This window comes from Haliaeetus albicilla, chromosome 5 (genome assembly GCF_947461875.1).
Source record: "Haliaeetus albicilla chromosome 5, bHalAlb1.1, whole genome shotgun sequence".
NCBI classification, from domain to species: domain Eukaryota; kingdom Metazoa; phylum Chordata; class Aves; order Accipitriformes; family Accipitridae; genus Haliaeetus; species Haliaeetus albicilla.
In genome coordinates this window covers 19,400,154-19,413,490 of record NC_091487.1, presented here as the reverse complement: position 1 = coordinate 19,413,490, position 13,337 = coordinate 19,400,154, and the positions used below count along the sequence as shown (strand labels likewise).

At 38.0% G+C, this 13,337-nt stretch overlaps 1 protein-coding gene across 5 annotated transcripts in view; it reads right to left on the bottom strand.

The window, feature by feature from the left end:
- Positions 1-13,093, bottom strand: part of NRDE2 (NRDE-2, necessary for RNA interference, domain containing) — a 34,986-nt gene extending 21,893 nt beyond the window's left edge. For 2 of the 5 annotated variants that reach the window (XM_069783654.1, XM_069783658.1), the window contains exons 1-4: positions 12,932-13,093; positions 5,260-5,368; positions 2,989-3,216; positions 701-850 (exon numbers count right to left, since the gene is read on the bottom strand). In XM_069783654.1, coding sequence (XP_069639755.1) covers positions 701-850; positions 2,989-3,216; positions 5,260-5,368; positions 12,932-13,010 — 566 coding nt within the window. In that variant the 5' untranslated portion in view covers positions 13,011-13,093. Of the gene's footprint in view, positions 1-700; positions 851-2,988; positions 3,217-5,259; positions 5,369-6,564; positions 6,698-12,931 lie in introns of those variants that run through there. The other 3 variants (XM_069783655.1, XM_069783657.1, XM_069783656.1) reach the window with 3 other exon arrangements.
- Between the last annotated feature and the right edge of the window lie 244 nt (positions 13,094-13,337).

Genomic DNA, 13,337 nt, shown 5'->3' with positions numbered 1-13,337 from the left:
GATGGGCTTCTCCATTAATGCAGGGAAATGTTCTGAATGGTCATCATAGTACCAGTAACCCACTAAGGATGTTGAATATACGATTTCCTCTATACTCATTTGAAATGTAGTAATGCATGAGATAGATACCCTTTAGTATAATGTCTGGGTGATCTAACACAGAATCTGTTTGCTAAGAAAGTACCTGTATGGTTTGGTTTGGGTTTGGGGGTTTTTTTGCAAGGATATCAAACTACTCAAGTAAGCAAACCTCTTGACAAATCTAATATGAAATAATCAGTACCTTCATTTCCCTTTCAGACACAGAAACAGAACAACAGAGATCAAAGGGGGCACTCACCCAAAGATGATCTGTAACAGAACCTGGGATTTCTGACCTCAAAATCATGCTTTTGAATCTACCCCACGCTGCCACCTCCAGATGGCAGTTCTACAAGTTCAGATGCCTGCAGTCTACTACTACACAGAGAATGTTTTTAGCAAAAATGAAAATCATGCACTTTATTCCCATTGTTTCATGGCATCTTTTGCCTTTTAAGATATTTATGCCCAATGCAAAGTCAAATATTTTAATAAACTATTCAGTTACCTTATTTTCTCATCTTCTACATAAAAGTTTCACAGCCAGTCTCAAGTTAAAGAATCTTGAGATAGTGACTCTGTGATAGTTTGAATACCAATAGAAACCAACATACTGTACCTTGCTATGTCCCCTCGATACAGGGATTTGTAGGCCCAGTTTGCAGGGTCTGGTTTCTTGTCTATTCTGAAGGTTTCTGCTGTGAAAGCCTGGATATCATCAAGCCAAACAAAGCGATTGCTGGTAAGATTTGATGTTTTCTTATCTAAACTGCAGAAAAGGAGAAGTAGTATATTCTAAGCATTTGCGCACATATTCTAAGCATTTACAAAACCCAGGAGACATTGCGTTTTTATAGTTCATAATAATTTAATTTACTCAAAGTCATGGTACATGATCCATTATTGCAAAGTCAGTCACACACTCAAAAAAACCAACTAAAAATACACTAATAGGACCAAAACAAAACACAAACACTCCTTTCACTTCCAAAAATTGGATTCACGATTATGAAAGGTAATAACCAGATTTAACCAATCAATTGTTTGGCAAACTATAATCTAAAAGCCATATATTACTACTTCCAAAATTTACCTTCGTCTTAGTAAGATGCTACAATTAAGAAAAAGAGGTTAATCTACAAGAGAATTGTGTTGATTAGCTGTAATTATACCCATGCATTTGATAAAACAGTGTGCATCAAAGTGGTTTATGGATTACAGTTATGCAAATGAACTTCAGTGGAAGTTGCCACCTGTCTCTGAACTGTAGACAACTCTGAACTTCCAAACTGAATTCATGTTACAAATATGTAACTTAGTAAATGAGTTTTATAGTCTTGAGAAGCTTTCTAAAATTTCACAAGACCTATTGTATTTAGACCAATTTTGTGGTTCAGGTTTCAAAAGCAGTCCCCTGAAAACTCAATATTCTCTCAGTATCAACAATTTATGGAAAGAAGTAAAAATAGATACCCTGGAAGAACTTCAACCCTTTCATTTGGGCAATGCACTGGCTGGTTGGCCCAGTGTAGCAAACAGCTGATGAACCAGGTTCAGCACGTAAGTCCGTTCCATCCAGCCCAGACACCCTTCCACCAAAGACAAGAGTGACTGGGCAGAGCAGAATGGTCTTAGCGTCCCAATGATTTTTACTGTGCTTCCTCACAGCCAAGTAAGCCTTAGCCACCACAAGCCAACAACACAGTCTTCATAAGGGAGGAGGTGAGTATGGCTAGAGGCATCAGACAACACCTCCAGTACCACTGCCATTCTTCCACAGGGCAACAATGTTAAGATTCCCTTGGCATAGACACATGCCCACAAGCCTGTGCTCTCAGCTCCTGGTTGGTCTGCCTTGGGAAAAGTAGTAAACTGGGGGAAGGTCAAGGACTGTCTGGACTACACCCAGCTGTAACAACAATTCCTCAATGTCACCAAATCCTCACTCTGTCCCCAGGAGCAGCTGCAATGCTGTGAATTAGAGCCAGAGCTGCTGATGCTAAAGGAAAAACAGGAACAAGGGAATCAGAGAGAGGCAAAATGGCTTCTCAAACTAGCAAACATTATGAGAAACAGGGAAAGGCAACTTATACAGCCAGTTAGATTGGGCCACTTTGAATGAAATGATCAAAAGCCAACAGACTGAGAAAAGCACAGCTAGGTATGCCAAACTGGAATACTCAGTGCATTCACAGAACCTCTTTTACTGCTCAAAGATCACACTAGTCACTACATACCTATTTTTTCTTGTTCCATAAAAAATGACACCTCCACTAATTACACAGCACTTTAGAGCTCCTGGAGTTAACAAAAAAGATCTAGCAAAACAATTTCAATTTCAATTCTTCAAATACCCATCTAGATATACCATTACCAAGAAGTATGAAGCACACAGCATAGAGCAATAAATGGGTGGACATGAAAGAAATGTTAAATCCTACAACAAACTTCGTCTTAATATGAAAAAAAGGAAATGTTAACTCTGTGAGGAGGAAGTTATATTACAAGGCAAACACAGCTGTATATTTAGTCTTTTGCACTAATGGAGAATAATGTTTAATGCAATCCCTCTCCAAACTCTCCCAAAAGAAGAACCATGAAAGGAAACAAGATGCTTACAAAAACTCAACATAAGCCTCTACATGTCTTTAAAAATATATTTCATTACCGCCATACCATGTTTTGTTCTGCAGAACAGTACTTCACAGAATATTTTAGTCATGGTTTTTCAGTCATGATTAAACAAGTGGTTCTAATTCTATTTTCATTGCTTTGAATGCACGTTTAGTCATATACAGCTCAGAAAACAATGACCCACCGGTGGTAAGAATTTAATTCATAAAGTTGAAGAGACAAGTACAAGAACACAATGAATTTACATCTTGCATAGTATTAATAAATACATACTTTGCTGCTCCTTCCTTTTCAGGATTTCTGCCGCTTCCTTCAGCTTTGTCCTTGATGTGCTTAGTGTCCCGGTCCGATTCGCTGCTACTGGAGTCGCCTTTTGTTTTCTTTTTTGTCTTCTTATAGTTGTGATGCTTCTTCTTTTTCTTTTTCCTTTTCTTACTTGACTGTTTCAGACTCTCATCTGTATCACTTTCCCCTGACAACTCTGATTTTGAGGTAGTCCTGCTTGGAAACAAGTACATATATCTATACATACCTATATATCTAAGTAGTAAAAGTGTAAATAAATACCACCATAAGAAAGTTCAGAGTCATTTTACCTTTCACCTTTATTCTCCCTGTATTTTTGGAGAACAGAATTAGCAGAAACTTATACAATGAAAGTGATATAAGTCTGCATTAAATAACAACTATCTTTATTTTTTCAGCTGCTGGAATTACTGACAACCAGTCTTAAAGTTTTAATTGTCAAAGGCATTTTGATGTGTGATCCGTATAAATATCCATCTGTTATCATCACCAAATTAAAGAAGATGACTGAGCTGATAAAATTTCCTAACTTTGCTAAGACAACTTAGGTCAAGCTAAAAGAATAAGAAATCTTTCAGGGTGACCTGCAAAAGAAAAGATCTGCACTTTTATTCCTTGTTTCTTTATGATTTACATAAGAAATATCAAAAATATAATTTTAAAATCACTTCCAGATTAGAAATTCAAATCTCACCAATCAAGGAACAATTTTTGATGGCTACTGAATTAATGTTATCATGTAATATAAAGTAGTAACAAACACTACATGCAACACACAGCTGACTTACTGAGAGATCACACAAAGGACAAATAGTTTTGGCAAAACGTGTGTATATCACTGTACATACCACATACACTCCCATACTTAATAATCAACTGAAATAATGGAGGTCTTCTCTAACACTTAATTAAAGCACAAGCTCTTTTTAAACAGTTTTTCTGGAATCTTTCAATAAAAGAAAGGAGTGACAAGTCTCAGTGTTCCTAATATGTCAATAAAAGAAAATGCAGCATTTCAGAAGCAAGGCACCTCAAAAAAAAAACAAAAAAACCTTACACAATTTATTTAAGGCACTAAGAAAAAAAGAAGCCATGGGAGAACCATCAGCAGGCCTTTAAAACAAACATACACACACTCCCCCAAACCAAAAAAAACAAACCAAAAGCCCCCAAAAAACCACCAACTATGTTGGAGTAATTAGTTTTTATTGAACTGAGAACGTATGCTATTAATAGGTGAAAGATCAAACATTTCTCTGTACACTGTTTTTTGACAAATTCTTTTTCAAATATTAATAATGGTGGGTTTACTATGTCATTCTATCTGAATGGTAATTTGTAAATTCCTTAGTTTTATGACATTAAACTCCTGAAAAGATTTGAAGACCTATAAACAGAATATATGACTGATAAACAGAACAGTAATTGCATTTCAATCACACAATACGTGTAAATGTAAGAATAAGCATACAAAAAGATGTATTCAGCTGTGATTGTTATTATAAAGACATTCTCTATCATAACCACCAACAGTCATCGTAAACACAGAAGCTTGTATCAAATTAAAAGTAACTAAGTTTTTGAACTTGGCAACTGCAACTTGGTTCCATTAATTATTAAGTGCTAGTTATAGTGTAGATAAGCTAAGTAGAGCAACTATTCTAGTGAAGGTATTAAAACTAGTTCTTCAGCAAACATGGCTGCTTAAAGCTCATTTTTATAAAAGAATATAATCACCCACTTCAGTGATCAGCATGTTCTACACAGCCACACAACTCGATACATGTAATATTTCATTAATTCACATCTTCAACTAGTTTTTAAAAAGTAAAAAACTTGACTGTGAAATGGCTGATTGAACTGGTTTTCACAGAGAAATCACAAAGATGATGCTTTGTCGTTACATTATTTCAAGGGTCACTTAGGACATTCAAAAGCTAATGAAGAATCATGATCACTCGGTTCCCTTTTCATTCCGAAATAACAATGATTTAAGTGCAGCTGTGAGAAAAAGAAAATGGGAATGCAATTGCATAAGTGTAATTTCTCATTATTTTAAGTTAAAGGACATGGAAGCATTATTCATACTTATATATATGACTCAGTTCAGGCCTTTTTAAATACTGAACAGTGGAATGAAAAGCAGCCCTAAAAGCTCCTGATTTTGGTCTCACATAGCGAAAGATAAGCAGGACAAAAGAAAGAGGCTATTTTAAAAGATATCTAAGTATATTCTACCTTATTAGGGGTGATTTTTCAGGGATGAGATTTGCAACTTCTGTAGCACGCTGATGCAGTAATAGTGCATCTTCCGTAGAGAAGCTTGGGTTACTGAGCCAGTCCAATTCTGCAGGTAAAGAAAAGTGTGAAATCAATACAAATTAGCTTGCTGTGCTTTTTAAAGTTGGGTGTTAGTCTAGTCAGCAGACAGCTAAATTCGCGGCAAATGTCACTAAGTCATGTGTAATAATTGAGCATATCAGAAAGCGGTCCATGAAATTTCCATTTAGTAGAACACTAGGTTGTAATGAGGTAAAATATTTAGGAGCTGGAATCTTCCCCTGACATGAATCTAGCTTTAAAAGAACCCACTATATAATAATACTGAAAAGTTCATACTGAAAGCAGATAATGTTTCATACACCGCTATATACTTTAAAAAAACCCAGGTCTGTTCAATATTAATTTTTACTACGTAAAAATTCTAACTTTATATATTTATATATAGTATAAATGTTATATATGCATAATTATATAAGATCTTCTAATGTATCTTCATATATTTGTATTAATTATAATTATTATATACAATATATAATATATATTTACATATTTAAAGAGAAAAATTGAAAAATTACAGAAGGGCATAATTAAATTAAAGGTGTAGTTAATGAATGCAATACAACTTATGCAAACTTACAAAAAATGTACTTTACTCACTGCATGGAAAATATTTTTAACACGATTTTATTGATAGGGACACCCATTACTGATAAGAATCAGAGAATCATAGAATGGTTTGGGTTGGAAGGGACCTTAAAGATCATCTAGTTCCAACCCCCAAGTGTTTTATACAAGGTCAAAACATGTCACTGGATTCTCTAACCACCAAAACACCATTAGGCCTTCAAATATTGTGAAAAAAAGGCTAATTGATGCTAATTTTGATAGTCAGCATTAAGTATTCTGCATGTAGACCTCAGCCATTTCAGTCATCAGATAAGATCAGATACTGACAGGTTATGGAGGGGGATTTTTTTTGCCGTAATTTTACTGATACTAAAACTTCTATAACAGTTTTCATAGAGATTTCATTTCTAGAATTCTTTTGAGTATGTGAAATATTCTAACATATTAAACAGCAAATGTTATTTCACATAAGCACAGAATTTAACAGCAGCCTCTCTGGTGCCAGACCACAGGAGATAACAACAGAAGGAACAAATTTGGTCTCCCTGCCTGTTCTCCATGCTCTTTACAACCATTTTTGCCTCGGTGTTCTTCCTGTCACACTCTTGTCTTTGTGCTTGTGACTCCACTGACCTCTAATCCTTAAATAGCATGAACTCATTGTCCGCCAAGCCATACATCTCTCCTCCTCCTGAAGCATTTCTTTCAGAAATAGCTCTTCATACCAAAATTCGTTCTTCTGTCTGATGTCTCTGAATTGTGGTCCACAAAAGGATTTAAAATGGAGCAGGCCGCAAAACAGTTTGTTAAACTAAGTTAAACCCATCAAGAAGTACATCCAATCAAGCAAAACTCCACTTTGCATTTCCCAAGAGACTGCCCCTGCTACCAAAGACCAAAGGCTCCGTGGGGAGGGCCACCTTCCCTGGTTCATCTTGAACCTCCTTCAACTCTTGTGCAGAGAAGAACCCACAATTTGTGGCACTGTCAGTACCAGAACACACCTTCCCACAAGTGCCCCAACCAATACACTGCAGAACACTGCCGCGCACCATTCCCCAGCTCACCAAAACATAGGATGGAGACTGAAAAATAAAAATTCAGCTGTACAATATATATACATGCATATTATTGTAACCTTCTGCCTGGCAATTGGAATCACCAAACCTAAGGCAAATACACTACGTTACTGTGTTGCAAATCAACATGAGCTTTTTTTTTCCCCTCTTCCAGGAAAATATTTAAGATATATTCGTGTAAAATTAGAATAAAAATTGAAACCTTAAAACCGTGATCCTTACTTGCCTAGTTAAAATGTGATAAAAATCTACTACTTAATTTAAATTAATCTACCCTGGCACAAACACCTTCATTTTAAGTATGTGTCTATGATTCTAAAACTGTAAATCTACCACAAAGCATTATTCCAAAACCTTTCATGAGCTTAAAGGAGAAAGATTTATGCTGGATAATATCCAAGCAACATTTCACTCACCTATCAAAATAATTATTCCCCCCTGCTGGGGAATAAAGTGTTATGCAACAGTAAATTAATTTCTTACTTCGATCCCGTACGAGATATATTAAGAACCAACCTAAAATCAGAATTACTTCTTAAAAGAATTGTATTTAGTATTTTCCATGAAATACCAAAATGTTTCTCATGAATAATTCCATAACCACTACATATTTAAAACACACCGGAGTTAAATAAATTCATACATCTGATAACTGCATAATCAAATTGGAGTTAATAATTCAATATGTCATGCAGTATGCCGAGTGCCACTTTATACCTGAGATTTTTGAGGTATATTAAATGTGATATTGATTTTTAAAATTATTGTCTTCCTTATATACAATTATTTCTGCTAATTTTGGTAATGAAAACAGGGTGTAAAGGAACACAGGAGCAAACTGCAACCCTACAATGTTTTTTCATTGGTCACACTCTGGTCTTCCTTAAACAGAGACAAATTCAGAGAAAGTACAATGGTCCAGAGCACTCCAGATTTCAGTAAATGCAACTAATCTGTGCATAAAGCCTTTTATTTTTACAGAAATAAAGGAGACATTTAATTACCTTTAAAAAAAAAAAAAAATCCATCTTTGTTTTTGATTTGTGTTGTATTACCCAGATCCACCAAACAAAACAAAAATTTACTGGTTGGCAAAGTCTCTGGTGTAAAGGTGTACCACGTAACAGCACAAAATTGTAACTTATCAGCCAGACAGATCTCCTCAAAATTATTATATCTGTTCCAGAGATACACAAAACTTACCTAATTTGTCTTTGGCCAGATCTCCAATAACATACTTCAGGCATGAAGATATTCTCTGTAGCCTTTGAGCTTCTCTTCTTTTTAATAAATTATTGTTTCCTTTTGTAATGTGTAACAAATCATTTACTAGTATTTTTTTTTTTGTAGAAATACATTTATTTTAAGGTAGTTCTGTATTGATTTCAATGAAGAATTATGGTTCAAAAATCACTTGAAATATATTAATACTAAAACTCATGACACTTAATAAAACACTGGGTTATATTTTTTTAAAAAGTAAGCTCGAAGGCAGAATGAAGTTAAATAATTTGCCTTCAGTCATACAGAGCCGTTGATGACAATATTCAGAATTCAAGACTTATAATATTCAGACCATTAGGAAAAAAGTCTAAGATGTTTAACTTTTAAGATCTTGATCTAAGGTCTTTTTAAATGCTGTACCCATCAAAACAGGCTTTTTCATTGATTTCAAGAGCATATCAGGTCCTCCAAAGATTAATGCAGATAACGCATTTTTTAATATTATTCATCAGTGTAAAGACTTTAGATACAGACCAGCCCAAGCTAGGAAAAAAAATGTTTGCATACAACAAGTACGCTAAATTTTATAACCTTGAGCCTTATGGTACTACAGTGCCAAATAACTTCCAAATGGAGATACAGATCTTTAGCAGCACTAAGAGCTTCAGTCTTAAAAACTGAAAAATGGACAGCAACTGATAAATTTCTTTTTAAAATGGCATTATTGATCACATTGACAAAATGAACAGAGAAGAAAAACAAAGAAAGCAGTAAAACTCCAGCTGCTTTAGAAGACACAATAAAACATGGGGCTAACCAACCATTTACATTTCCCTGAGGCACAAAACACACTTTAAAGAAAAGAGGCTACACCTGAACTGACAGAAGACTGGTAAGCAGGTATCTTTGTGTTTCCCTGTTTAAAAGGCTGTTCTAAGACCAGAACCACATTCTTAAATAAAAAAGAGCAAGTCAGCAAATTTTTCATTCCCTCCTCCTCCCAGCAAATTAATACTGCAGCTCACAAAAAGATAAAGCCCGGATTTCCAAGTTGTGTCCTCCATCGTTTACACTCCCCACCACTGCCACAGCTTCAGGAATTACCTGGGTTCTCTAGACCCTTCTACAGTACTTCACCACATTCCTTAATTATTGGCTGGCCAAGAGGCAGCCTGTGCTGTATCAGACTGTGATCTCCAAAGATGTTTATTAGTTGGCTAACGTACAAATGCTCATTGCCAAGCCCATCTATCCTGGCAACAGTTCTATTCACGTTACAGCCTCTCTCGCAGCAGTGGCACTTTATCTAGATTTATCTTTCCTAAAGCAAATGTAGATTTTCAGAGACCTCCTCTACTTTTGCCATTTCCCTCTCCCACCACAACAAATTTGACTGAAACGGTTAAAACTCCTGAGGAGGAAGACAGAGAAGGAAGGCTGAGGAAGTAGGCTGGCAGACAGATGCACAGCAAGCATGCATTAAGATCCATTTCCATAGACAATTTGCCTTAAATATAGCAAAGTAACATCTATTATCATCATTAACTATTAGAAATTAACTTCCAAGATGTCATTTTGACTTAACTTTACCTGAAAGTATCTGTTATTCCCTTACAGATGTGAAGTCACTCACTAATTTGGTGCAATATGATTACAAAAGTGAGCACAAGCAGAATAAGGTTTATTTTTGTATTTTAAGTTATTGTTTTAGGGCCTCCAAGGAAAACTCACCTTGAGAAATGGAGTCATAAACATTAATCCCCTGACTGTGCCACTAGCTTGGTTCTACCTGAGCAGATTAGATCAAATTGCATTTTTTAAAACGCTTAAGAATCACACTGCAAGAACCAACCCCTGTAGCACAGTGAATATGCCTCTGTGGATACACCAGGGAAATGTTTAGAATTCTCCAACTACAGTATTTTCTGAACAATTTAATCAAACCGACCTAAAACTCTGGAAAGAACTGAACAATTTTTTCCATTACACAACATGCAAGTCCAAACTTCCTGGTAAATAATCTCCAGTGAATCAGTTAGCTGGACACAAGCATTTCAAATATCAAAAGGCATTCCAAACTTTAAAACTCTACCTTTTCAATTTTGTGTTATTTTTTCTTGTCAGATGTCTAAAAAGTTTATCAATTTCACAGACCAGATTTACATTCTTAAAGAACACAAAGAATAAAAGATATAAAAAGATTTCTTTTGTGATAATATGCATGTACTTGTTATTGTTCTACTCTATACCATCCACATTCATGAGCACAACAGTAGAAGCAATCCAATGGCATTCTTTTTATACCCTCCCAAGGAAAAAAAAAAAAAAAAATTACAGTACGTGTCTACAGAGACAATTTTTAAGAGTTATGCAAAGTCTTTTGTTGCATCTCAGAATCCTGAAAATCTGCTTTCAGCAAAAATCACTGCATTGTCTCACCTATAGAATAGTTCAGACTGTAAATAACACCGTGCATAATGCTTACTACTGTCAGTAGGGTTAATTATTACCACTGCTCTGTTCACGGATACTGATAAATTTGTAATTTATCTTCTACCAAAAACTAATTAAGCTTGACAACATAATTGTAAGAAACCATATGCAAAATTACTTTGCACTCTAGAGGTTGCTGCAACTCAGCAATCTACCAGGATAGGAAGAGCTTACAGCAATACTTCTGTTTCAGGCAGCACTTATATTTATAAATGGTTTAGAAAGGTTTGCAGGAGTATGAGACAGAGGTAGTCGGAGGAACGAAACATGGCCAGCATATTTACATTATTACTCCAACTTTTACAATAAAACTACAAAGCAGTCCTAAATGACTGCAAGACACCTCAGTTTTGCGTATCATGTTAAATACAACATACACTGTGATCTCTGTATTATGATGGACTTTGGCTTCATATCAACTTTGAGGAAAGAGAGTCATCCATCAGAGAGATACCAAAGTTGCCCATCAAGTTCTCAAGTTCTCACAAGCTGAACATGTGAAATTTGATATATGCCACCATAAATGTGGTTCTGAGTTAATACTTAATTTTTATGACTTATACTGAAATGTGTTTCTTAAAAACAAGTACAATATTGGCTAAAACATAAACCAAATTATTTATGTTCCTTAAAGTTTTGTCAATAATTCTCACACAAAAAACTTCCAGTAGACCAAAATGTAACTCAAACAGTACTAATAACTGAAATCTAGATCCAAAAGTCAGTCTGAACATCTTTTTCTGTGTAATTTGATCTTCCAGACAGGTGGTCTGCAGTGACACAGACTACATATAACAAACCTAAAGGCTAAATTCCCGGAGTTTTAAAATATAAGCAAGGTCTTAGTACTAGAGAATTTTACTGTACCTCTGCCTGGCAGAGCAGCCCCTCTCTTCCTAGAAGCTGTAATCTGGGATCTTACTATGTCCACTACTCCCTGCACCAAGTGTCATTACCAGAAAAACTCCTAAATGTGGCTAGAACATCTCTGTACTGGCAGACTGAGTATCAACAGCTGTAACGCCATCGGGGTTAATGCAGAACTGATTAGAACAAGAAGCTAACCCCAGCCTGTATTGCTAAAAGATTCAGAAACTCATCATACTGACTGGACCAAATATGCAAGAAATTTAGCCTAGGTAAACGATTCTCTTAGTGTTTCCCCTTGCTGTGGTGTCTAGAGAATGGGCAGACTCAAGGGTGGTGGAAGCTGGCAAGCAAAAAGCATAGTTCAAAATATCTCCCAGTAGAATTAATAAGCATGCGTACTTCAGAGACCCAGATAGGGTTCTTTACTCGTTTAACAAAAGCATAACTTGCTAGACAGCAACCATGACAGTAAGAATGATAAACTGAATCATAATCTCACTCACGACATTCCAGAAAATATCCTTTGCAACTAAAATTTGGCTTAGTAAGCAAGGAAATGAGAAAACACTTTTTAAGTTATCCAAGGCTAGTGGTAAAAAAAAAACCAAACCAAACAAAAAAAACCCCAAAAAACAACTACCACCTCGTTTTCAAACCCTCTCCACCACGCACAAAGACAACGTACACGTGTTTTTCAAAGACGAGTATTTCTACAGCCATGCCTCCAGCGCCTACCCGCAGACAGCTGCAAGCAATTCTGAACACCCCCGAGAACCCGCCCACGACAAGCCAGCACCATTTTTATGGGAATGTCCCCATTTCGGGTTCTCCCCGAAGTTACCTCACGGAAAGTAACTTCAATTCTAAGTATGACAACTTTATTCAAACCGGCAGCGACATGCCTTGCGCAGAGTACGCTCGTACTCTGCCCGTGGGGGAAGAGCCCGGGCCGAGGGGCGCACCACCCTCTGAAACTGCGCGTACAGAGCGCTCTCGGCGGCGGGGCTGGCCGGGCAGACGAGCCCCTTTGCCGCCCTCCCAAGCCTCCAGAGGCGTTGGACACAGACCGCCGCTGCCGGGCTCCCGCGCCCCAGCGCCAGCACCGCCCACGCCGCAACTCCATGGCAGCGGCGGAGCGCGCCCGCTCCGCAGCGCGGGCACGCACGGGCTACCGTGTCGGAGGGCGGGCGGGCGGCCGGAGCAGGCCCGACGGGGTGCGCGGAGGGGCCGGCACGGTGCAGGCTCCGTGTGGAGGCGAGCGGCAGCAGAAGGGCCTCCCGGGGGCCGGGCCGCGGCGGGCTGCTAGGCGAAAGAGGGTTCTCCCAGGACTTTACCTTTCCTGGAGCCCTCGCTGCTGCCGGTTGGGGGCTCCCCGGGCTCGGCGGCACTGGCAAAAGCCGGAAACAGGGCCATGTCTCAGCTTACCGCGACTACTATCTGCCCGAATTGCCCCGCGGAGCGGCGGGGCAAGATGGCGCCGCGGCGCCGAGCATGCTGGGAGGTGTAGTTCGCCCGCCCGACTTCCCAAAATGGCGGCGGGGCCTGGTGGCCGCTCAGGGAAGGATGGTTCAGTGCTGGGGCTGCTTCGGGCGTCCTGCCTTCTCCAGGCCTCTGCGTATCTTGCGCTTTCCGCCGCCGTCAGTAAGGGGACTGGAGGAGGGAACTGCTGGGGGAGGAGACGGGGATGCAGTTTCCAGAGCCAGCCTTTACTTCCCCACCACCCTGTCTTCCCTCATGGCG